Source organism: Centruroides sculpturatus, unplaced genomic scaffold (genome assembly GCF_000671375.1).
Source record: "Centruroides sculpturatus isolate CEXI.00-Female unplaced genomic scaffold, Cexi_2.0 scaffold1833, whole genome shotgun sequence".
Taxonomy (NCBI): domain Eukaryota; kingdom Metazoa; phylum Arthropoda; class Arachnida; order Scorpiones; family Buthidae; genus Centruroides; species Centruroides sculpturatus.
Genome location: NW_019386250.1, coordinates 62691 through 90632, shown reverse-complemented (window position 1 = coordinate 90632; position 27942 = coordinate 62691). Strand labels below are relative to the sequence as shown.

Sequence of the window (27942 nt, the reverse complement as noted above, 5' to 3'; positions counted from 1 at the left end):
TCGTAATATCTTAATACTATTATATACTAAAGCGAGCAATGTATCTAATAGCAGCCCTAATGTATATCCTATCGTTAACCATTAAACAGTTGTTACGTTAAAAAAGCGTCTGAGTAAATCACTTCCGGTGCGTTGTCTCTCCTTCTATCTCGACTCTGATCGCTCCGTTACGCGACCGCTCGCGTGACCTAAATAACGCGGCTTCCGTGTCCGCCGAGACGCGGTGGTGTCATCCTGACAGGGCACCAAAGAGGTGCCGACCCTTCGGTCACATAGATATACATAGGATAACGCGTAGCATCTGCTATAGTTTTTATTCTCCGGACTGTTATAAATAAAGAGGAAAAGTACGGCGATGTGTCACAAAATAAACCTGAATTAATATTTTTACATTTTTGGACACAAGAAACATTGAAACGAACAAAGATGTACGAAGAAAAACGTATACAGAAAATCCTCGTTAATTCCAACTCGCAAATATTTCGTTTTTTGGATTTCGACATGGACGTGTGTGTTGCACAAATTTGTTCACTCATTATGAAGCATAAGATTATTGTTTCTTTTTGTTTGTATCCTTGTTTAAAAAGAATTAATTTTACGTCTTTACAAGGAGGTTTGTGTGTTATTAATTAACATCATTAGTGTTAAATTTTAATAGTTATAAATACAAGGGATAGAAGATAAATGTAGTCACGTCTCATATCTCGAGAAATGTGGCACTTAAAGAAGATTTAACACGTTATTAGCAATTACAGTTGTTTTCTAAAATTCTTACTTATCCTCAAAATTCTGCTTTTTGCAATTTTATAATAATTTATTTGTAGAAAAGAGATGGCAGAATTACAATTTAATAAAAAGTAAAATACATCTGGATACGAGTCCAATTTTGCTTGCCATGTCCAATCACCAGGAACAGAGACATTGCAGAGACAACCTTTCTTTAGAAATGTTGTCTTTGCAATGGAAATAGTTTTACTTTTTATTAAAAAAATAATAATTTATATTAAAAGTTNTTCGATTCTGCGATTGTAATGTAATTGTATAATGAGAAAAAATAAGAAAATCGTTTTATTATTAATTAAAATATTGGTATTAAATCTGTCTTATAAAATCACGACAAATCCTGTAAATCGAGTTACATTATCCGATAAAAATAAAACACAATACCAATATAGCCCTAACGTTGAAAAAATTCGCTTATTTTTGCTCACCTCGAGTTTTGCTTAGTGGAAATGGCTAAAACGTGCGCAAAATACGTACGGAAATACGGTATTACAGCACCACCTGTATTGGACGACCACCTGTCTAAAAGACCACTTTTTTAAGGAACCCTGGGTGGTCGCCATAGACAGGTTTTACTGTATATACATTTACAAGTATATACTGTATTTACAGTACATGAATTCGTAAATTCTCATTACTTTTGTCTGTACTATATTAAAAACTAAAATTTATATGTTTGTAAGCTTAAAATAGATCCTTATTAACCATATATTATTAAAAATGCATTAATAAATAAAATATAGAATCGGGAATGGTAATTTATGGTTTAGCCTAGTGACAAGTAGATTCGAAGACAAGTAAATTCGACTTACGTCGCCTTTTTTGGAACCAATGACCGACGTTAGGCAAGGTGTACCAGTATACATAATTTATTACATTTTATTTTTACTGCCTAACTAGCTGCAAGGACCCACTTCGCTGGGCAAAGAGTAACGATAATGAAGATTAAGATAATTACATTATAGCTAATCTTACCCGTTTTCACAGAATGCAAGAATTAGGTCCCCCGTTTCCAGACTAATTAGAAAATTTTTACGTTTAGTCAAACGAACTTTTTCAACGTTTCTGGAACGTTTTTAATTGTTCCATAATCGAACCAGTTCGAATTTTATGTTCGAATTTATTTCGAACAAATTCGAAAAAATCGAACAAAACATTCTAAATAGAAAGCCACTTTCAATCACTTTCAGCCTCATATCTCCCGCACCCTTATAGCTATCGAGACGCAACCACCCCTATGCACGAAGAAAGACTTGGGGCTACCACCTTATACAAACACCATTTACGTGCGATGTGTAGTTTTAGCGAAAAACTGAAATATAGGGACATACATGTCCAGTTTTATATATGGATATAGATCATTTAATTTAATATTAACCTGGTTTAAAGTTGTTCATTTAATTAGACAAACCAAATTTAACTTTTTTATTATATTACTGTATTTAATACATTAAATATGTAAAATATTCATTAACTACATTTTGAGCAATTGTGACCGAAGGGTCTGCACTGGATTGGCACACCTCAGAACTGACATCATTGTGTTTTAGAAAACACAGAAGTCGTGATGGCATTTACGTTTCGTTTCAGCCACGAGCGGTCGCGTGTGTTAGCGATCGGATTCGGGAGGTAGACGTGCACACTACAACTCAATTATAAAAGAATAACACCCGTTTGTTAATTTACATTTAGATATAGATATACATAGGATAGCGCATAGCATTTACGCTATAGTTTTTACCCTCAGAGCTGTTATAAATAAAGAGGGTAAGTACGGCGATGTGTCACAAAATGACCCTGAATTAATACTTTTACATTTTTGGACACAAGGAACCTTGAAACGCACAAACATAGAGAAAAAACAAACAGGATTTCCGTATACAGCAAATTTTCCTTAATTTGAACTTCAGATAGTTCGAAATCGCAATTACTTCGTCTTTTGGATTTCGATATGGATGTATGTGATTGTGTGTTGCACAAATTCGTTCACTCATTAGGAAGCATATGAATTCCTGCTTCTTTTTGTTTGTATCCTTGTTTAAAAAGAATTAATCTTACGTGTTTACAAGGAAATTTGTGTGTTATTAATTAACATCATTTATGTTAAGTTTTAATGGTTATAGATCCAAGGGATATAAGATGAAAGTAGTCACGTCTCGAGAATGTGGGCCTTAATGAAAGTTAACACACGTCATTAGCATATACAATTTTTTTAAGAGAAAATCTTACTTATTCTCAAAATTCAGCTTTTTGCAATTTTATAATAATAATTTATATTAAAAGTCGTGTCAATTTAAAGATATCGTAACAGTTGGTACCTCCTATACTTTTAAAGTCCCGCGGATGAAGTTACCAACTAATGTTTTTAAACTGTAATTTATAAGAAGATATACAATTTATGGAATAATTATATTTGAAAGTTTGATTGAGGATTTTCTCTATTATAATACAAATTATTGAATAATCTCTGATCGTAAAATAAGAAAATACTATGTAAAAAGAAATATGGGTTAAAGGGTTAAAAGAAAAAACGCATTTTACATAAGTATCAACAGTGAGTCACACACTACAAACAATCCTAGTCTATTTTTAAAGCGTGCATTTAATTTCTTCGTTGTATAGAAATTAATTACTTTAACACATAGTAGCTCTTATTTAAATAGCTTTATGAAGAGATGATTAGGTCTAATTAGTTAATGTAAGTTCGATGACCTGGTGGAGATTGGGGACTAAAAATTCCACTTCTCGCACTAGTGTAAGTTTTCCGACTCTTAGGGGCTTGTTAATCCCGCGACAGGATAATGTAGGATAGTTCGCGTGAGGGTGTGGAGGAGGAGAGAGAGATGGCAAGTATCTAACAAAACTCCGTTTATTTTAGCATAAAAATAAACACTAAGCTTACACTAAGAAAGATTCGTGCCTTGTTTGTTGAGTGTTTTCACTCGTTTCTATTGACTCGCAGAGTTCGTCTTGTCGTGTGCCTCGAATCCTTGAAGATCGGGAATTACAACGATCTCCGTTCTACCCTTTTTGTTCATCCTGATTGGCTCCACGTTTGTCCCTAAGCGAAAGACGAGACCTGTTCGCCTCCCAAGAAGGTTCGCATCGGAAAATTTACCCGACACTATCCGTTAACTTTCGATGGAAGGTGTAAATGGGACTTTGAACTTGCGCTGGTTTTAATCCATTGTAGTCTATAACGTCTTAGAATTTTATCGACCTGATGCAATATTTCCTTTCATAATTAATCTTTCCCACTTCGAGATTTTCTATGTTCCAATTATTTGTATACGAGCGCCTTGTCAAAGGTCCATCTCTACTGAAGGACGCCCGTTTACTTTCATTTCGTCAGGTCTTACAATAATAGTACTTCTCTTTCTCGTCTCGATTTCATATGACTAGCACAACTGAATCCGACCTTTGATCGGTTTTCACTAATGGAGGTTTTTTACCTCTAGGTTTGTTTAATAAATTTTTAATAGAAACGTTTAATTTAAATTCGTTTTTTGAAACTTCACAATAATAATTTTTGCGCTGTATACATTCTGAACAAACCCACATTATTTAGGTATTTCATACACTTACTACACTAATTTTATTGACCCGATTGATTTACAATAACCTTGACCCTCGTTATATGCGATTTTCTATCAATGTCGATTCTATTCTATTCTATTCTATTCTAATAAAAGACAAGAGGAGCTATCTGCGATTTAGTGCAGACTTTACCCCTGTATGAATAGGAAGGAAGAGTAAAAGAAAGTAAGAGTTAGAGAAAAGAGGAAATAAAAGAAGATAGGAAAGTGTGAAATAAGCAACCATAAGGCCCCCACAGGACCCCATGGGCGCCCGCATCGCCTTTATTGAAACAATATTTACAGAGGAATACAAATAATTAACAGTAACATTTTTACATACAGATGCAATTAACAGAAGGATGCATATCTTTTGCATCAAAGTATATACAAACATATTAATGGATAAATAAATAATAATTAAACACGATGGAAAAATACAGTTTTGGTTACATTATTAAACAGTAAATTTTTGCTTACATAATAAGAATTCGAATGGTTGGTTGAATAATTTTATACATACAGTTGACCCCCTATAACGTACGTTCCTATAACGACAATTCCTATAACGTAGCGAAAAAATTGTAGAAACTTTCGTATAACGTACCTCCTATAANAGAAAATATACAATTTATGGAATAATTATATTTGAAAGTTTGACTGAAGTTTTTCTCTATTATAATACAAATTATTTAATAAAATCTGATCGTAAAATAATAAGATAACGTGCAAAGAAAAATACAAGTTATACAAAGTTAATTTAATACATAGTGGCTCTCATTCAAATAGGTTTATGACTAGGTGATTAGGCTTAATTACTTAATGTAAGTTTGCTGACCTGGTAAAGATTCGGGACATAAAATTCCATTTTTCGCACTAGAGTAAGTTTTTTGACTTTTAGGGGATCGTTAATCCCGCGTCAGGATGATGTGGGGTAGTTCGCGTGTGGAGGAGGAGACAGAGATGACAAGTATCTAACAAAAATCCGTTTATTTTAGCATAAAAATAAAAACTAAGCTTAAACTAAGAAACATTCGTTCCCAGTGTGTTGAGATAGCGCTTTCTATTTTCATTCGTTTCTATTGACTCGCAGAGTTCGTCTTGTCGTGTGCCCCATGCCCTTGAAGAGCGGGGATTACAACGATCTCCGTTAAACCCTTTTTGTCTATCCTGATTGGCTCCAGAGGGACAGACGCTTAGATCTCGTCTGTCCCTAAGCGAAAGACGAGATCTGTTCGGATCCCGAGAAGGTACGCATCGGGAAATTTACCCGACACTATCTGTTAACTTTCGATGGAAGGTGTAAATGGGACTTTGAACTTGCGCTTATTTTAATCCATTGTATTCTATGACGTCTTAGAATTTTATCGACCTGACGCGATGTTTTCTTTCATAGTTAACATTTACCCTCTTCGAGATTTTCTATGTTATAATTATTTGTATACGAGCGCCTTGTCAAAGGTCCATCTCTACTGCAGGACGCCCGTTTAAATTTATTTCGTCAGGTCTTACATTAATAGTAGACCTACATTTTTTCTCGTATCGATTTAATATGATTAGCACATCTGAATCCGATCTTTGATCGGTTTTTATCAATGGAGGTTTTTACCCTCTAGGTTTGTTTAATAAATTTTTAATAGAAAGGTTTAATTTCAATTTGTTTTAGAAACCTCACAATAATAATTTTTGCGCCGTATACATTTTAAACTAACCCACATTCTTTAGGAATTTCATACACTTACTACACTAATTTTATTAACCCGTTTGATTTACAATAACCTTGACCCTCGATATATGCGGTTTCGATCAATGTCGATTCGGATAATGCGCATCGTTTTCAGGTAAGTAGTAGGTTGAACGTTATCATTTCGACACGGTAATTAGGAGAAGGTGGTGCAAGATGGAGCCATGGGTAAGACGGGGACGTCTGTTTATTTGTGGTTAACGTACTTTTATCTAGCTCAGTGTTTCTCAACCTTTAACGAATCGTCGCCCACTTCAACATAGCATCGCCCTGAGGCATCGCCCCCTTCAGTAAAACCGTTACGTAGTATCGCCCCCTTCACTTCAAAATTCTGATGCCGAGGGCCAAGGCTAACGCCAAATTCGTACTGCATTGAATAGACTAGTGACTAGTCTAATGTTATTTGTTTAATGATTGTACGATATAACGAATAAAATATCTAATTATTCTTAATATAATGTTTTACTATATCGCCCAGAAAATTGTTTTTCGCCCTCAAAATATAAATTGTTACTTATCGCCCCCTCAACATAGAAAAACGCCCACATGGGGGCGATATCGCCCCCGTTGAGAAACACTGATCTAGCTGTTCTTTGGGGAACTAATTGTCTACCTCGAAAGGGATCATGGAGCGAGATGACGTCCAAATCGCTCTCTTTATTTGCAAGTAAGATAAGTTTTTCATGTTTCAGCAATACTTCATCAAATTTTACACCTGCAAAAAAGTTTTTATAAAGTATTTCATTCCGGGATATCCTGCGCTATCTGTTTACCTTTTACTTTTTACTTTTTATTTATTTATTTATATTTTTTGCTTGTACGATTTATTCGTATTCATATACACCTCCAATATCCTATTTTAAACAGGTGGCTGCACTAGCATGAAATTTTTGATTGATTATTCTGAGACAAAACTGAATTTTAGTCTTTTAAATTGAGATAGCTAAATAAGGAGGAGGCGAAATTTACCTTTGCCCGAAGCGTCTGACACCCACGCTACGTCACTGCCTTTCCCTGTAAACCAATAACCTCTGTTTACTCATTTTTAACGTTGGTTACGAGTGAATATGAAACTTAGTGTTTTCGCGCAGTAATCTTGTTTAGTATGTTTATATTCATATTTAGTGTTGTTTCTGTGTTAATGCTTTAACTTTAACTGATAACTGTAGAGGCAGCGACAATGAGGGTCACGCCAAATAAATATTTTACGACGTTTATAAAATTTTCTTTTCTGTTGTTGAAATATACCGGTCTTTATGTGTAAAGAATAAGGAAAAGTATTGGAATCCTCTCAAATTTGATCTGCCGTGTTTTTTGTAAATCTTTACGTTTTGAGACCGGCTGAACCCAAAAATATATTATATGAAATTGATAATACAAAAGTTACTGATTGCTAATGGTTAATACAGACAGATAAGTGGTCACGTCTTATACATTGAGATAGATCGGACTTAATAATTTAACACGTTATTAGCATTTAAGATCTTTTATGAAACTTATCACTTTCCTCAAATTCACGCGTTTTGCTACTTTATAATAATTAACAATATAAAACGCTTTTAAAATAAAATCTTATAACGACAGGAAAAGTTATGCACTTTCTTGCAGTTGTTAGTGGAAACACCATTTGTTAATCTTTAACGTAATTTAAATGTACAAATTACGGTTTCAGACACGTATAAAAAATCATTTATTTCCGGTTTATTTTTAGAATTTACATTTGCGATTTCGCGTTATGCGCTATTTTTGTGATTAAAAATTAACCGAAGGTTCTCTGTACTGTGAGTCTCCACGGAATAATGTAATTTTTTATGTTTCTATTTATTTTCTTCAAACATGATATACATAAAGATAACTGTAATTAATTTTATTGCAGTGATTGATTCTTTTGGAAAATTACCGGCAGGAATGTTAGGAATGACACAGTGGATGTCAGGAGATTATGACCAGTGTTTGGACATAGAAATTCCTCAAGATAAAAAACAGATTACCGATAAAGAAAAGGAACAGATTCGAGGCAAATACTGTGCCCTGACAATTGGAATGCAAGAATCACTGAAACATATTGCAAAGTCGATTCATAAGTTGGAAAATAATTCATTGATTAAACTTGCAAAAGAGATTATTGTAAGTATTAAAGTTTAAAGAAAAAATTTGCGATGGATTAATAAAGTTCATTGTAATTTGTCAGTTAAATTTATTTATACAACGAATTAATTAATTTTTCTAGAAACCAATAAAGCTTGAAGACTTATTTAATATAGACGTTGCCAAAATGAAAATGGGAATACGTTTGGATGTGTGCATTCCGAGTACATGCATTGATAAGGACTTAAGAAACATTGGGAATTGGAGTAAGTCGTTTGATATTTTGTAATTATATGAAATTCTCTTGTAAATCCGAACACGTCTTAATCAACTATTCGTAGGAACTTAATTCATTTTATTACATTCAGCCAAAACAACGCAAGATCACTCTAATGAAGCATAATAACTTTGTAAAATAATACAGTACTTATAAACAGTATGTATTTTAACGTCGATATAAATATGTACAGTAGAGCCTCGATTATCCGACCCCCGATTAACCGTCACCTCGGTTAACCGACCGTCCTAGTCGGCAAATTTCAAGTGTCCGCTAGTGATGTGGCGCTACAATATTTGGCTATGTCTTGGCTACTTTAATATTATTTTACGTGTTTTAGCTGGCAACACTCATTCGACCATGAAAGGGAGCCAGTATTTAAACGAGGCTTAATTTTCTAATTTTTAACGATACAATAGCGACGATTATTATTTTAAAAAATTTTTGTTAGGCTTAACATCGATGAAAATTCAACGCAAAATAGGTTAATAGCGATATACTAATATACTAATTACATGAGATATAATAATATACTACACTAATAACGGATTTTTCATACTTTTCGGTTATCCGACTTTTCAATTATCCGACCAACCCCAGTCCCCAATTGGGTCCGATAATCGAGGCTCTACTGTAATTCAGTGTAAACAATTTTTTAATTTACTACTCAGTAATTTGTAAACTCTTTACCATAAATAGTTCGAATTAGCAAGAGTTAATTGTATAATATAGAAAAAAGAGATTATTTTTATGCTATTTTTTATAAGGAAATAGTAACCGTAATGCCTAGAGTGCCCATCAATGGCAGATTTTGTTAATAACTCGTAAAGAATATTTCAGATACGAATAAAAAAAAGAGTTCTAATTGAAATTCCTCCCACTGCAGGGAGGAACCATATTGGAAGATCGACTTGTTTTACTTAAAATACTTGTCCCTCTCTTAATTAAATTTGATTTCAGAATAATTCAAACTTAATCCTTCAGACAGCCAACAGAGGAGAGAAATACACTTGAACGTCATTTTGTCTGATAAATTAAAAATAAAACAAGCGGTAAATTAAACCGTTATTTTTATAAATTAATTCTTCAACTGTTTAATTACGTTCTTTATTATATTTTCAGTATTCGGGACAGCGGTAGACTTTAATGTTGAATTTTGCAAAATCAAAGATGAACGCATTAAATATAGTAACAGACAATTGATATCGTTGTAAGTATATTTTTATTATACTAATTATATTAAGATTTCTATTGTTACTTTATTTCCATTGTGGAAGATGTAATCCTGTCTCTCTTCCCCGTGGGGAAGAATTTTGAAAAATCCCTTCTTAGTGAGAGTTCTCGTGACGTACCCTGACTGTGTACCAAATTTAAATTTTCAATTCCTAACCGTTTGGTGTTTGCGCTTATTATTATTATTATCAACCAATCTCGATTATATATATATAGATTAAGAGAATCGTCAATTTGCTGAATTTTTTTGCAAATTGACGATGCAATATAAAGTATAAATAAATCGTAAATTTTTCGTCAAAAATGCAATAATAAATTAATTAAAAACCATTTTAACCAATAATCTTACGAGAAAAACAAGTTTAAAAAAGAAATTGAGAGTCAAATCTATTCCATTCTGAAGCACATTACACGATATTAAAGAGAAATTTATTTTCTATTTGAATGCGCATCGTTTGTCTTGATTTCTGTGTTTTAAATACTCTGTTTTAAATCATCATGAAGTGCTTCTGCTTCTTCTTTTTTCCTTATTTCAAGAATTATTGAACAGAATCGTGTAATGTGTTTTGCCTTTTACTACAACCCATTTTTTCTTTTTGGTTTGCCTTTTTCTTTTTTTTTTTCTCTATCATTCAGTCAAACGATACATTTATTTGACCTGAATGTCTTAATTGATGTTCTATCGTGTTGGTTTTTCGTTTATCTATAGTGTTAAAAATGAATTTGGTTTCTTTTGTTCTCTACTAAACCTGGTCAATGGACAATTATTTACTTTAAAATTCTTTCCACATTCTTTTTCAGCACATTGTAACAGCGTGCAGTTTTGTTTTATTTTTTCCCTTCTTTTAAAGAAAAATTTTATTTAATCTTTACTTTGAATGGTTCAAAAACATAGATTTTCCGAATTATACAAGGCAAGTTCGCAAACATTTAACGTGATCTTATTTTTACATTCACATTGATGTTCTGCATATTAGCATTTCTTTCCTTTTCTATAACGCCTTCTTCCACTGTGTAATTCTCGACTTCACACATCTTTTAAAGCTTCTGTCAGATATTCGTCCACACTGTTTAATTGTCTATCCTGTAGTGTTAGTCTGTTCTTTCAATTGTATCTCCTTTCACTCCACTTGACGCTACGTGGTACGATACCGTAAAATATATTTACAAAACCTCACGAAACATCTGTCGCATTAAATTCTATACATGACATGATTTAAAAAATTACAGTAATTTCTGCAAGAGCAGCGTACTAATCTATTCGTTATTTAGGGAAATTCTTTCGTGAAATTAAAGGATTCTACTTCTTTATTTCGCATAAGGTATTGTATTTCCTGCGAAGTCGAAGATTGAAGATAAAATCTCTTCAATGGCATATTTGAGACTTTTCTCGTTGGTGTAATTTGGTTCACTGATGTGAGAACCTAGTGGGGGGTATGACTACGTCGTCCCTCCGTGGATCGGCTTTCAAATCGGCGAGACTTGCTCACTTGTCAGAGATGGCTTAAATTTTTAGATTATCCCGAGGGAACGGGACTAATTTATTTCGGTCTGGTCGAGTGTAGGAGGAAGGAGTGCCGTCGGTAAGGTGACAGGCAATATACGAGTAAAAGAGGACACCAATTTGACAAGGAAACAACGATTTATTAGCTATCTATATAGACGGTACACGAACTATTATTGAGGGGAAATTCTGAGTCCCTAAACGCGAAGGGCCGAGAGAGTTTACAAAAATCTGTTCCATACCTCTTTCTGTATTTATATTTTCTTGAGGAAAAAGATACTGATATCCAACTGGTCCAGAAATGGTACACAATATTGGAAGAACACGATATTGAAGGACACAATATATGGATAAAACACAACATTAAAGCAGTTGCGGGACACTAGGCGGTTGATGAACGACTCCACCGAGAGGGAGAAGCAAGTGGCTTTTATAGTTTCGTCGTGGAAGATTGGTCACGTCATTACTTGTTGCGAGGTAAAAGGTACGCCGATGGGTCATAGTTGTCCCCGGGACCATGCTAACTTTCAACTTTGCAGTTGGAATGTGGGGTTATTTTCGAAGTGGAAGGATGTTTACTTTGAACGAAAGTAGAATTGTTTTCTATTTTTTTAAGTTAGGTTTTAGCATAGGATTTAAAGAAAAAATTAATTGGGGGTTTAGGAAAATACGGAATGTTAATCGGGAAATTCGGTAAGAAAATCCGGATTACGCATTGATTTTTCCACTAGAACACTCGTGTGATATTAATCCGCAAATAGTTGCAAAGTGTTTCTGTAATAGTGATACTAATGTGTAGGTTTGTGAAATCTCTCTGCTAAATTCTGTCAAGGAGCGTAAAAGTCGCAAATCGCAAAGTTCGTACCAATTTGTTAGAAACGCAGATTCTTGTTGAAATTAAAACAGAGTTTTAAAATAATTGTTGCAATGCAGTTTTGATCGCATTACAGCTGTTCTAATATTGCGATAATAGATTTTATTGTATTATTTAATGTTAATACATCTCTGGCTGTTTTTGATTTGCTGAAATAATTGATCTTATTGTCAAATTCTGCGCAACACCGAATCTTCTATTTAGTTTTATATGAATGTTTACAGAATTTTTACATATACACAACATATTTAAAAAAAGTAAATAAACTACTTTAAAATAATCTGAAGTATAGAAATGTTAATTTAAAATACGTGTGGACACTTCACCTATTTCAAAATAATAATAATATTAGTTTTAAATTAATTAAAACTAAAGAGAATATATTTAGTAATAAAAACGAATAATGTAAATTTATCAATATAAACAAAATCTGTAATAAAATAAAATATGGAAATAAATCAAAAGTTATATCCACGACACTTCCGAATAGTTTTAAATGTTATTCGAATGTCTTCGAAGTATACTTTTTTGTTATGCTTTTTCGATTAAGTTAAGGCAACACACGAGAATACTTCTCCTCGACTGACAATATAATATTGCTTGAAAATTACCTAGAAAACACGTTTAGAAATAAACATTTAGTAACACATTAATTGTGTGAGTACTATGGTGTAGAAATGGCAAACTGGTATTAAATTAATGTTGTTTGTTATTGACTGTCCAAAATGACTAAATACAAACAATAATCAGTATGTGCGTGTATTCGTAGACGCTGAGACCGTTGGAGCTAGAATGAGACAACCCGTTTATTACACGTACACAGAGATTGGAGTCTAACAAATTTTTGATAAGTCTTCCAGGTTTACAGTTAACTTAGAAAAGTACAGTCCTCTTTAATCTTAATTGTCTCACTTTTGATGTTCAATGCGGGCCACATCCAGAGATCGAGGAGTAACTTGATTACGACAGGAAAGTTGTATCCTTGCTTGTCCAATGGCATGAGTAACATCGGGCATGTGGGTCTCGAGCCGAACAGAAAGCGAGTTTTCCTCCGCTCTTCGATGTATAGCGGATGATGACATTTTGTATCCTAAGATTCACCATTGTCTAGAATATAAGTTTATCGAGAAAATCTGAGTATAGCGTTTCTCGACATGAGAGATTGATTGGAATATTCCAAGAGGAAAGACGCGACAAGTACGGAATAATCTGTTGAAAGAGTTATATAATATTTATATTCTTACATCCAAACAGATATAATTACAATAATATTTACTTAATTGATTGTTAAATGATATAAATTATATTTAAGTAAATTGATGTGAAAATAAAATATTAATTGCCTTAATTTAGAATTGTTCTCGGCATATTTATTGCATGGGTAGGATTGGCAACGTTAACAGAAATATTAATGAGACTTCATATTATTCCTTTGAAGACCAGTAAAAGTAAGTCTTTAAGATTATCAAAACATACTTTTAACATATTGAACAATGAGAATTTATTTATTATTATTTTAAAGTTAAGGAAAATGATCTCGAATGTTCTTATTTTCGAATATATTCTGAACACTTCAAAAAATTAATTTAAAAATAAATATAGACTACTTTTTCAGTTAATTGTACCTAAATAATAATTTATTAAAGTTTATTATTTTTAGGTAAATTTTTTGAGTATATTCTCGGAGCTTCACCTTATAAATCTCTACATAATTTATATTCGACGAATCTTGACGAAAGTACAAAGTCGATGTGCGGTGTAAAATTTCTTCTAGTAAATATTGTGGTGTTGGGACATGTATGCGTATTAGCATTGTTTTTCCCCACATTAGGAGGTATTGTTTCTTTTAATGTAAGATTAAATATTTAATAATTATAAATATTTATTCCACAGTGTTTGCTAAAGGCTTGCCACCGTAACAACATTTTAATTGTTTTATTGTTCTATAGTTGTGTGTATTTTTATTTTTATTATTTTTTCTGTTCTTTTTTATTTTATATATGTTTGTATCTTTTTTTTTGACCCTTGAAAAAGGCCAATGGTCATAGGGTCGTTTGGTTAAATCAATCAATTCAGTATCGATATATATTATAAAGGTAAGTGTACAATGTGCGTGCTTCTAAAACTCAAAAACGAGTCCCGGTACGATCAAGGAAGTTATATGGTGTAGTAGCCCTCTATCCTCGTCCATGAAGAAGTTTCCCGTTTTTACCCGAAGGGTATGCTGTTGAAGATATAAGGTCTGGAAGTTTCGCCCTCTGGAAATTTCTAGAACAGTCCAGAACATTCGAGAGTATTCGAGAGCGTTCCTCAACATGCCACAATGTTCTGGGGTGTTCTGGAACAATCGGGAACATACCGAAACATCCCCAGATCATCGTAAAATATTTTAGAACACTCTCAAATGTTGTGAAATTTTCTGGAACATTGTGGATCATTCGAAGACTTTTTTCTATGGGTGGGAATACCCATTGGTGGGGTATGTAAAGCAAGATCCGTCGTGGGTTCGAACGTCAGTTTCTTATCAGTGACGAAGGCAAAAACCGAATAAGAAGTGAAAATTGCAAAGTAGTGCCGCGAGTGAATAAAAACAAACAGTGAAGTGTGAGTAGTCGAAGCGATACAGTGACTGAATATAAATCGAAAATAAAGTGTGAAAATTGTGTAAAGTGTACTTAGTGTACTTGTTAGTGAAATGTAAGTTAATTTATATTTTATACAATGCCCAAACTTAAAAGCGGAAAAGCTCTTGCCAGTTCTGAATTTTCTTTTGAATATTAGAGTTGATATCGTCCACAATATTGCCAAAATGGCCTTTTGAAATAGCCAATCCGGATTGGTATAGTTGTGAACAAGGTTTGGATAAATTTGTTCGATGAGTTCGTTTTTATTGCGAAGATTAAAAAATGCTAATGAAAACAGCTGGGAAGAGATTGTATTTAAAAATTATNCCAACAAGGTGAATATCATTTGGATTTTTAAATGTTTCAAGATTTACTCTTATACCTTTCTTGTTAATTTGAATTTTGATTATTGTTTGGAAGACTTTTTGACTTAAAACATTGATTTTCATATCAATTCAAAAATTATATCTTTTTCGTAACTTAGTGGTTCGATCTATTAATAAATTATATTTAAATTATTTACTATTTTAATAGGAAAAACGTATTTTCGAAATAGAAGTGAGTTTTCTAAATGATTAACGAGTAAAAGTTTTATTCAGTTTATCTGACCGCACTCGAGAGATGACTCTTCAAATCTGTATATTTTTCACGCTTTTACACTCCACGGAAAAGTTAAATTGAGAAAATTCTCAAATTAACATATCTGTATCACGCTTACAAAAACAATTTCGTAAAAGTGTTGGAGGTATAAAAAACCAATTGACAAATTACTAACGCTAATGCATTATATGCTTTCCGGAAAATTACCTTGACAGGGAGGTGAAAACAATCGAATTCGATGTTCGACATCGTTGTATAGATTATACGCGGTAAACGTCAGTTGTACTTTTCGTATGACATTGTAGAATCTGCTATTAAATGCAGTGAAGTATTTCTTTAAAGTATTAAGCTACGATGAGTACGGTGGTAAGAATTTGTAATTTATGGAATTCTTTGTCAAGTATCAAGTAACAATGTCAGAGTGATGAAATTTTACGTTAACTGTTATTTAAAATAATCATGGTAATACGTTCTCCTTGTCGTAACAATACAATCAATCAATCAATCATTGCTTTATTAGTACAAATTTGTACATTCCTGGTCCCGCTTTTATAGCATTACCAGGTGAAATTATATACAGTGTACAATTACAATTATTTCAATTATTACAATTAATTGAGTATATTAAGAAGTATGATAATTAAAGTTATACAAAATAAATAATTCGTTTTGAAATATTTAGAATAGAATAATTTAACGACAAGTAAATGAACAAAGTTATACTAATAACTACTTAACAAAAATTATTATTACTAAATATAATCGAGTTTATATGAAAATAAACTCACAATTGTTACACTGAAAGTTTGTGCACAAAAATTGAACTTAAGTGTAACGATAAAGTGAAGGTTTTAGAGGCACAAATTCTCTGAATATCTTTTCAGTCTATCACTGCATATATGACCACCAGCAGACAACATAAGTCTTCGCACAGTTTATTTCCACTAGATGAAGAAAATAATAGTATGTATCTAGTAGTTGAAATTCATCAATCATGTTCTTCATAAATGTTAAACAATGGGTACACACGTTATTCAAACTTCAGGTTTTGCAGTAGTATGATCAGAGTGTTTGATACCAAATAATATGCTTATGTACAAATGAACTATATATAGTAATATAATATACAAGATATATATACAGTGTAGGCCATTCAATCATAGCTAAATGTGGTAATACAGTATTAAAATAATTATAGGTTTTCACAAATTAAATAATTTAGGTATAATAGATATACCTTTACTATTTGTAAATATATATATATATATATACAATATACTATAAACTAAACCATATACACTAATGTTAATTAGATTAGAGTTGTGTAAAGATTTTGTACACAAACANATTAAATAATTTAGGTATAATAGATATACCTTTACTATTTGTAAATATATATATATATATATACAATATACTATAAACTAAACCATATACACTAATGTTAATTAGATTAGAGTTGTGTAAAGATTTTGTACACAAACAAATACGTCTAGGTATAATAAATATACCGTTACAGTTGGTAATGACAATCAAATTATCATAAAACTATTTTAGAAATCAAAGCATAATTATTATAAATGGCAATTTTACATTTAGTAACAAATAATTACGAAAGAAACTAACATAACAGTAATTGAATATAGTAGCATTAATAAAGGTAAATTAATTATATATGGTTTGACGCGTAATGTAATTTATACGTTTAGCAAGCCTGAGAAAACCGTCATATACCTCTCGGCTAGTCAAGATGTAAATAAGTCGGCATGGCCAATTTATCCCTAATTTTTCTTGTAGTAGCTTTATTTCTAATCTTTCTTGCTCAAAAACCACACAATCACAAAAATAGTGCCTTGATCCGTCTTTAACAAGACATGTAGGACGTTGGTTAGAGACATCGTAACAATACTGTACTCACTCAGAAAGGATAGAAATTATTTCGAGTTGTACGAGGCTTTCACGGCCTTATGTTTCCCAATTCCGGTAAAAACCAGAATTGCTACGAGACATATTCCTGAAAGTATTCGATAGACCGACAAATGCAGGAGGAATAGAAAGTATTCGATATAAGGTACAAATGCGATGGTCGCATTTGCATCTTCCTAATACCCATGATGTCGGTGGGTTTGCACATTTATTCCTATTTTAACTAATGTATACAGTAATGTACAGAAATGCTGAATTTCGAATATGGGCTATTGGCCTATCGTAACACACACTCTCTTATTAAGTATTCTTGGTTGAACTTTTTCCATGCTTTTTCTGGTGTCGTTAGCAATCTTCATGCATCTGTAAATCGAAATTTTGTTTTCTATATTATATGCTTACAGTTTAGACTCCTCCAATTGTCGAAAAATATATTTATAAAAAGCACTTTTACTTATTTCTAACAAATGGTGATGGACATAATTAGATCTTTATTTTTATTCGTTAAAAGCATAATTTTATTCTTAGTAAAACTTCTTGTATAATTACTATTGTTTGATCGGAATCTTCAGATGATTAGGGCATAAAGCGCTATATTATAGTCTCACTCATTAATTGTTCTTCGAGTTGTATCTTCTTCTTTTATTTGACTTGGCAACTAAAAATATTTACAAAACTTCTCGAATCTCTGTCACACGAAACTTTACATATTTCGCAATAAAAAATATAATTGTTCGCTGGAGCGACATACTAATCTCTCAGTAATTAGGCGAAATCATTCTATGAAATTGTGAGATAAGCAGGTGGCCACTGGGATAATCCATAATGACCTCTTACCCTGCAACAGGTTGGTAAAAACCGATCTCGCGGTCGTAGGATGGCTTAGGAGGACAAATCGAGTGAGGAGGGAAGTGAGAAAGCTGGCAGGTGTCCTTTAGAGACAGGAGACAGGTTTATCAAAATAAGCAAGCATTTAATTGACTAACTAAACTGAGATACATAGGTTAAATGCAGTTACATAAGAAATAATGAAAAAAGCTCTAACGGCTATCCTGAGAGAGAGAGAGAGAGAGTTCATAAGCTCTAAAATACAAATACCTCTATGAGGATATGATTAATATGCGTTCGTTGAATGGGCCGTATGAATCGTGGTCGGCGCAGGAACTGTAGTTGGCGATAATTATGGAAGTTAGAAATTGTGGTCTGTCGTATGGCGATGTCCTTTCGGTCGCTATGTCTGGTGTATGGAGACAAGATGCACACGTTAATAAGTATAACTTCCTTTGGTCGCCCAGAGCTTCCGGGGCTCGAGCTTTTATACGTTCTTCGTGGGAAAGGAGTCACGTGATCGACTTCCGTTGACAGTAACGGTGCATTGCGATCAACTAAGTGTCAACTTTCCCACCTAAGTATGAAAACAATCGGTGACCTCCGATATTTTTCTCACCAAGAGTGTAATTTTTTCATCGGAGTTGTTTACAAAGTTTTTCCGACATTTGCGTAAAAATCGCGGATTTCACAAATTTGTGGGTATTGTTTTCTTTAATACTGCACAATGGGTTGTATTTCACGCCACGCCGTAAATTCATGCTTAAATCCTTCTTATCATATGGGCAATCTATTCGATGATTTTTGTCACGATTTTTTTTTCATTCATTCAATTTGTCAGTTGCTATTTTTTACCTCCAAATCTTCTGTGAAACCAATAGGCATATGTTCATTTCTGAAATCTTGTTTATTTATTCTGGTTTAGTCTTCGTTTATTTTTCATAAGTTTTGTATTTTTTGACTACTTTGGTGAATTAATATACAAAAAGTATACAATTTACATATATAAAAAATATACAAATTATATCATATGCAACATGTAAAGACAGTTTCATCAAGTAAACAATAAATAGCGCTGCAGTGTTTCTAAAGCGTGATATAGTATAGAACAGACAAAAATCAGTAATTCTACAAAATTACTATATTTTGAGAGAGAGTTATTTCTATCAAATTACAAAATTCGCACTGGTGAATCCACGAGTACACCTAGTTAATACACGTACAGTACATATTGTGAGAAGTCAGGAGCGTAGATTTTGCCTATACCGCTTTCTTGACACGCGATCGTAAGATTGCAAATATCAGCTGGTCATACTTAGACCTATCTAAGGAAGTCATCCATTTGACAAAGTGAGTCACACTTTGTCAGATGGATGACTTCCTTAGATAGGTCTAAGTATGACCAGTTGTTCTCGGGAACCCCTGATAGTTTCTTCTGACATCAGTTAATTAATTTAATCCGCGGATTAACACGCGTAAATAAGGAATTTCGAGCTGGAGGGACGTAAGTACGTGGTGTGAACATAGGCGTGGATTTTAGTCATTGAAGAGGCCATATTAAAATTAACAAACAAAACTTTTAATAAAACGAAAAAATAAAAAATAAATCGAGGTTACAAATATATTAGGCTCCCAAACACGCGAGAGAGAGAGAGAGAGAGAGATTACAATTCTCATAGGTTATGCTACTTCCACAGGTTCTTTGCTTCTACTCTTGAACAATGTCTTCCCATGGAAGGTCAAGTAAAGTTCGTGGTTATTTCTGAAAATTATTCTCTCTATCGGATTCTTTTCTTTTTCTTTAATTCTTCTCGGGAAACTGGACGGAGCTCAAATCTTACGGCGTTTCGCTGGGAGGAATAATGTCTGCTCTTCCAGGGTTTTGGGCGTTGGCCTTAGGAGATTAAATAGAATACGTCCTCTCACTTCGAGATATTTCTGCGCACTCTCCGAACAATGAAAAATAATCTTATTTTTCGCTGATCTTTTCTAATTAGAGTATAATATTTTCCCACGTGAACAAAATGAGTAAGAAAATTCAGAGAGGTTGACTCTCAGTATAATGACTAAATTTTTAAACATAAGGGAAAAAGAGAAAGGGTGTTCAACTTCCGTTGGTGAGGAAGTGCATTTTAACGGCTTCATTTTTTTTGTGAAAAATAAAGCTTTAACTTTAGAAATTAAAAAGTACTACTTTCGATATTATTATTTTGGTTAAAATGGATTTAAAATAGAGGAAAGTATTCGAATTTTCACAGTATTATATTTTAACTAGCAAGTGGGCCTGGCGTTGCTCGGGCAAAAGTAACGATAACTAAGATAAAGATTATTACGTTACAGTCAACCTTACCCGTTTTCACAGAATGAAAGAATTGGGTCCCCTTAAAGAATTTTTTGATGGGTCTAAAAATATGTTCGATTTCCCGCAAAAACGAAAGAAACTGCATATGCGTATCGCACGTCGCTTTCTCTTAACAATTCCATTGTTACGTAAGATTTCCATTGTTGACACTTCCATTGTTACTTAAAACTTCCATTGTTACGTAAGAGTTCCATTGTTGACACTTCCATTGTTACTTAAAACTTTTATTGTTACTTAAAACTTCTATTGTTACTTAACACTTCCATTGTTACTTAGCACTTCCATTGTTACCTAACACCGCCATTGTTACTTAACACTTCCATTGTTACTTAGCACTTCCATTGTTACCTAACACCGCCATTGTTACTTAACACTTCCATTGTTGATGGAAGTGTTAAGCTTAATCCTGTCCCTCTCCCCCAGGTGGGGACATTTCGAAAAATCGCTTCTTAGTGTGCGTTTTCGTGACGTACCCTAACTGTGTACCAAATTTCAGCTTTCAACTCCTAACCGTTTGGGCTCTGCACTTATTATTATTATTATCAACCCGTCTCGATTATATTATAGATTAATAAAACTGATATTTCATACATAACATTTTTTTATATTTATCCATTTTTAAAAGTATAACAATAATTATATTTTACAGATAAATATTCTAATATCTTCAAGCACGTGGATCTTCTTTTATTCGAAATTATTCTCCAAGGCGTCACTATGATAGAAGCATTTTTCTTCTACAGGTAAGGTCATTAAAATTTTAATGTTACACATAAATTCAATTTTCGAAGAATATTTACATTCGCTATCATAATAATAATATTAACACATAGATTTTTGGCAAAAATATTTTTGTGTTTAAAATTAATAAGGAATAATATTTTTTTGGCTAGCGGGTTTATGGTAATGTATCTGAGACAAAAAACTGGACGAAACTCTGCGAAATACTATATCATGTTTTTAGTCAAGCGAATTATCAGGTAAAATATTTAACTCTTACTGTCACTGCTTCGTGTGTTATATTTTGTTCGTGTTGCAGATATACACTTCCGATATTCTTCGTTTTGGGCTTCGCAATTCTTCTGCCTCTTCTTGGAGAAGGTCCTCATTGGCATAATATTATTATTCAGGAAAAACACATGGAAAATGAATGGTGGAAATATATCAGCCATATTCATATTTACGAAAACGATGGATCCATGGTAAATGCATAAAAGTTAAAAATCAGTTTTTGATTTAGGTTTCGGACATTATGTATTATTAAGTGAAATTATTAAAATTTGCATTCATTCAAGTTGTTTTGAACAAACCAATGTATTAGATTTATGCTATTTATCGTTAAGCCAGAAATGTTTTTAATTTATAATATCACCTTAGGAAATCTGAAGGGTTCGTCAACTTTTCTTCACTTTAAACTTTTATATAACTATGTTTTGTTTAACGTTAAGTAATATATTCAATTTTTAAAAGTTTCTTTATAAATAGAAACACCTCTTACAACATCATCTTAACAAATTAAATAATATTATAATTTTTCGATATTTCTAGTGTATTTCTAGTGGAGATTGCTGTTTATTTTGAAATTCCCGTGTCTTACAAGTTAATTACATGTTAATGAAATTCGCACTGTTTACACGTCATAGAAAACAAATCGAATAGTTATATTATGTAAAAAGAAAGCAGTACTATTGAACCATCAAGACCGATGGTTAGTTTAATGGCTAGATAGGGATTTGTTCGGAGCTATTCTCTCGTTATTGCTTTAATCAAAGGATTTATCGGTTTATTAATAATTATATTAAACTGTAATGTGCAGAAAAATAAATTACATGTAAAATCTATTTTCTCTCATTATTTTTTATAAGTAAACCTAAGAACGTTTAAATAAGAAATTTATTAACGGAAAATTTAAATGTATAGTGATAAAATTTAGTGACGACAGTAATAGGAAAAAATTGCTTTAATAAATGTGGTTTGTTATTTCTGCAAGTCTATAAATACACTTTGGATATTACTAGTATTTGCGTGTATGATATATTTATAAATAAATCAAATAAAATATTTGTAGTTTTATTAGTTTTTAATTCGTCTACTTTATAAAAATTTTTAGGAGTTTTTCAACGTATTATGGTTCCTCAGCGTGTTGCTGCAACTTTCCATCTTAATGTCACTGTTATTATATATTGTTGACAGGTAAGAATTTATTTCTTATTATTACGAAAATGTATTTATATTTTTGTAATATGATCCTCTGATATAATGCTAAATCGATTGGATAAGTGTTTCAACTAAAGTGTTATAACTATTTGGGAGTGTTTAATCTATATTGGGTGATCTCTATTGGTCCGTAATAAAAGGTCATATATGTCCGTGATAATAAGGTCGCCTAGGTTCCTGAATTGTATCTGTACAGACTTACAGAATGTATTTGTTTACTAAAATTAATAAAGTATAAAAAGTCCTGATAATAGACAAGTCATAGTTGACATTTTAAGTTTAAACAGTATTTGTTTACTATTTACAAACACGACAAACCGAAAATTATTCAAATGATAGAAATAACAGCTATAAAAATGTGAGACGGTGTCCAGAAACACCTACTTTAATTTTGACTATGTTACAGTCCATGGCGTGCCGTCTATGGAGCTGTGGAAGCACCGCTTACCTTGTATTTTCTAATATATAAATACATTTCTCGCGATTATTTTCATATTTTGAAGTATTTTCAATCGCTTAAAATTAATATTTTATTATAATTGCAGTATGCGTAATGCATTATATATAAAAACAATAAGATAGCTATTGTATATTCGAATGTAAATTCGTGTATGCATATTTCCAATGCACGCACCTTATTGTCGAATACGGTACAGTTTTCAAGATGAAAATATTTGAAAAGTGTAATCATGCTCGATGTTCCGAAGTTAAGCGATGTCTAGTGAAGCAGAGTTTTTTAACATTAATGCTTATGAAAGTCGGCCGGGACCACACAAAACTGACTACTTAATCGACGGTGCTGGTTATACTTATGACGCCTTATGCAGACTCGAATGTATTATTATTTAACGAATGCTTGATATTTTGAATTCCTTAGCTATGTATTGAATATTATTTTGCAGATGGCCCAGTTTTGGAAGACTCGCCATAATTGTATTAATGTTAACAGGGATTATCATGTATATAGTTGATGTAGTTTCAAACAGATATTACTTGATGCTTGGAATACCTGCAGCTTCTGAGTATAAACTTTTTANATTACTATTATATATATATACGTATATACACGAGTAATTATTTATTTTGACAGGGGTATAACTCTGGCTGTAATTTTAGTCATATTTTAAATGTTTTTAATGCATTTAATTTAAAGAATGTAATATTCAACGGATGCTTGTTATTTTGAATATCTCAGTCTAGTAGTGGTTGGCCCTCGTACATCGCACTTTCTCTTTAACAATAGATTTTCGCTCGTCATCTTTTTCACTCCTTTCGAGATAAAAGTTTTGAATTGAAATGACCTGACATTCGATTTGTATCGGAAGTTCTCATATACTTAATCGGAGCCTACTGCTTTTTCATATTGTAGTTAATAACTAAACCTTTTCGAAGTCGAAGATTAATGGGAAAAATTTCGACTTTGAATTAAAAATTCTCGAGTTAACGAATTTAATATCTAATTTTCTTAAATTATTTCGATTCGATAAATTTTCAGTTATCGAGTCTTTTCTGAACAATATGCATACAGGACGATTAATCTCTACTTTATCTATGTGGTCTACACTTATTTTGTCAATCGAATGAATCATATTATGTTTGGTGTTATCTGACGATACACTTTTCTTCCAAACTTCGAAGGTGAAGTCTTTGTAGCGTTTCGTAAGGTCAAGACGATTCTGTTTATGTGATTTGATAAGCTTAAACTCTTTAGTCTTAATAGTAGCTTTGAAAACCTCTGTTTGTAGTTGTAGTATGCATATCTACTCATATGTCATGTTTCAATTTTCTCATATTTGTAATGACAAGTCGCAATGTTTATTGTTATCAACCGTACACAGTATCTTTCTATTTGATACTCAATACCTTCTTTCTTCCAGGTCATAAATTTTGCTGATATGTTAAGTCACTATTTTTTAAGCTCAAACACCAAATTCTGAAGCTGATTTCTCAATAAATAATCTTTTTTAATTTTTTATGTTCACGGTCTAGTACAAATATACGACGTTTCGTGAATCAGTGAAAAACGAAAGGCGTTTAGTTATGCTTTCATTATGTTACGACATGTCATTGTCCCTGATTTGCTTAATATTTGGGTTATACAGTATTCTCTTCATTTAAATTAACAGATTTTATTGACTCGTTTAATAAAATGCTCTTATTTTGGCATTTTGAATTCGAATTCTTGTAATATTGGATTTATTTAATAATTTATGGAATTTTTCTTTTTAAATTTTATCCTTTAAAATTGAAATGATGAGTGAGGGCAAGCTAGATTCTCACTCATCCTGAAGCATGGCCGTATCCATAATAAATAAATCTTAATGAATAAATTGTGTGTGGCCTCCCATCTGTTACGAGATTTTGATATGAAAATAGCATTTATATTATTTATTATTATTACTTAAAATACAAAAAGCTTTAGTTTGAGAGTAGTAATGAGTTTTATGAAAAAAATGTTATAAATGATAATAACGAGTAAAACGTTCAATAAGTTGACTTCTTTCTATCTTCTCATTCTATCGATTTTTTTAAAACTATAAATATTTAAAAACATCATCTGCTTTATATACAAGTTACCATGGCAAATTTCGTTGCTTAATGTTTATTTTATCCTGAGATATTAATCGAAACAGTTGCCAATACACACGAATGCTTCCACAGAACATTTACAAGAACTTATTTTATTTGTTGGGTTTAGAATCAGAAACATAGCGTTTTAAAAACACACCCGTATGCTTAATTCCACACGATTCTAACACAGACTTGTCTTGTACAACAAGGAATTTCTACAATTTATTTTGCTTTTACACGATTTGAGAATTTGGAAAATCTTCCGTGAAAAATTACAACTTTTAAGCACAAACTTTGCTATTCCATATTTTTTTTTATTCGAGTAAGCGTGTACATTATCTGAAATTTGCCTACGAATTTTAGAAAATCCACATTTTGAATTTGTTATGTGCATTTTTTCGAGTTTCTTTAATGAAAATAATACGATTGTTTTCCTGCGTTGCTTTTTTATAACCACGGTTGTTGTCCTTTCTTTCAGATTTTAGCCTCTAAGTACGTCACTGTGTTTTCATTTTATGAATTATTCTGTTTGTATTTAGTAAACTTTATTTAAATATTATTCGGTAAGTGTCATTAAACTCTTTTTAATCCGTAGGTAAATAATCATTTGTAAAAATAACGAACAAAAAACAGTTTCCAACTCGAACAATTCGGCATTCCAACACAAATTCTTTAGAAAACATTTTTTTGGTACTCGACTAAACAAGCTGATAGGATGTCATTACTTTCTATAAAACGCCATGGTTTAGCTAAAAGCAATATTAATGCAATTTGGCTAATTTCAATTTTTGACTGATAGTTAAATATTGATTGAAAATAAGTTATTCATTCCTTTAATTTAAAAAAAAATTCTCTTACCATAAAAAAAATTGTATACAGTCGACCCCCCTATAATTACGGTCCCTATAGTTACGATTCCTATAAAACTACGAAAAAATTGCTACTGGTATCCGTAAAAAATAGTAAAAGTTCCCTATAAACACCTCAAACGTCATCGGGAAGCCGAACTACTTTCCCGCCGTCCGTAGCGCCACGCTACGGAGAGATTTCTATCGTCTGGACAGTATTATATAAATTATATATAAATTAGGTACTGTACATATAATTATATATTAATTATATATAAATTAGGTACTGTATATATAATTATATATTAACTTATTGTAACTTTGTTATAATTAAATATATAATTTCCGCCGTCTAGCGTGGCGCCACGCTACGGAGATTTTTACGCTAACTATCGTCTGTCAGTATGTAAATTAGGTACCGTAAGTCTAATACAGTACTGTAATTTTATACATTTCTTGTGAAAAAAACATTTCTTATTCAACGGCGATTAAAATTATTTATATTAATGATGTCTCCGAAGTTCTACGAAGTTTTTACAGAAAAATAAGTTGTTAGAAATCGGCCGCTCTTTGCTGAGCTGTTCCGCGACGAAAACAATGTTGAGCAATGGCAATGTCGAATGGTGACACTCGGTAAGTAATCCTACAATTTTTTGTTTATAGCGTAGTTTATACGGATTATTCCCAAAAAATATATACGTATTTTGGAAATGTTGAGTCGGATTAGTCTAGAATCGATTAATTTTATGGAAGAAAATCTTTCAAACAGCCGTAGTCACGTGTCGGGTTGTGATTGGAAGGATTCGTAAGAAAGCGGATTCCTAGAGAATGGAACGTATCTCTATCTTATAGGGGGGTCGACTGTACTCTTATTAGATTTTGAAGTCAGTCCTATATTTTGCACCTGTTCTTAGTTTCGTATAAAACGGATTCGCGTAACACGGCTTTCTGCCGGAACAAAACCACAGTATTATAAGAGGATTATTTGTACTTTACCTTGTTTTGTGTATATAACGTTTTTTCCACGTAATCAATTTCAACACTTACACACTTCTCATTACGTATAGTAAAATCTTACGAATAGAATTAATCATTGTTTAATAATTCATGGCATAGAAGAAAACAGAAAAATATTCAATAAATGTGAATCTAATATTTAATTAAGTGCAGGCTGCTAACGCGATACATTGCTTTTGACGAAAGTGTTACTCGTGATGTTAGTAAATATTAAAATTTTCAGTTCAGACATCCTCTCTTTAAATTTCGAATCATTTGTTTTCAATTCACAGAAAGTAATATTACCGTAACTAAAATTAAACTTTTTACGTAATCCGTTTATTAAGAATTTCCCATTTAAATTCTTAGATTACCCTTTTACTTTGTTGGACCGGATGCATCGTCTTAATGACATTATCAATTTTTGGAGCGCATAGTTTGAAGAAAAATATTTTGGCCAACGAAAATATAATCATCGCCTTTCAGTGCATTGCTCCATTCGCTTGGACCGTAGGATTTGCTTGGTTAACAGTGGCTTGTGTCACAGGTCACGGAGGTAAGCAATCTTATTATCTAGTGTTTACGATCGATTTTTTTTATTTAAATACAGTTAGTAATAAATACATTTACGACGCTTTTTCTATTTTTTGTTTAATCTACTGTAACTTGTAAGAAACTGAATTTTTAATATTATTAATTACATTTGTATACTTAGTTTAAAGCTTTAGCTGAAGTAAAATACAATTCTGTAAATCATACAATGTTTAGTAAATGAATACAATAACTGAATTAATTAAAGTTATTTATATAATTATTACTTTCAAACCGTAAAGTATATTTATATTACAGCCAATTTATATAATATTACATGAACAAATTCACATACTTTACG

The 27942-nt window shown here is 32.1% G+C and overlaps 1 protein-coding gene across 1 annotated transcript in view; it reads left to right on the top strand.

Annotated features, from left to right (window-relative positions):
- LOC111614274 overlaps positions 1 to 25805 on the top strand; it is a 28729-nt gene extending 2924 nt beyond the window's left edge. Inside the window, exons 2-10 of the mRNA XM_023355652.1 lie at positions 7979 to 8229; positions 8333 to 8456; positions 13739 to 13912; positions 21068 to 21161; positions 21312 to 21398; positions 21458 to 21620; positions 22529 to 22611; positions 23538 to 23657; positions 25802 to 25805. Of these exons, the coding sequence (XP_023211420.1) occupies positions 7979 to 8229; positions 8333 to 8456; positions 13739 to 13912; positions 21068 to 21161; positions 21312 to 21398; positions 21458 to 21620; positions 22529 to 22611; positions 23538 to 23657; positions 25802 to 25805 (1100 nt within the window). The remainder of the gene's footprint in view (positions 1 to 7978; positions 8230 to 8332; positions 8457 to 13738; positions 13913 to 21067; positions 21162 to 21311; positions 21399 to 21457; positions 21621 to 22528; positions 22612 to 23537; positions 23658 to 25801) is intronic.
- Positions 25806 to 27942: the final 2137 nt, after the last annotated feature.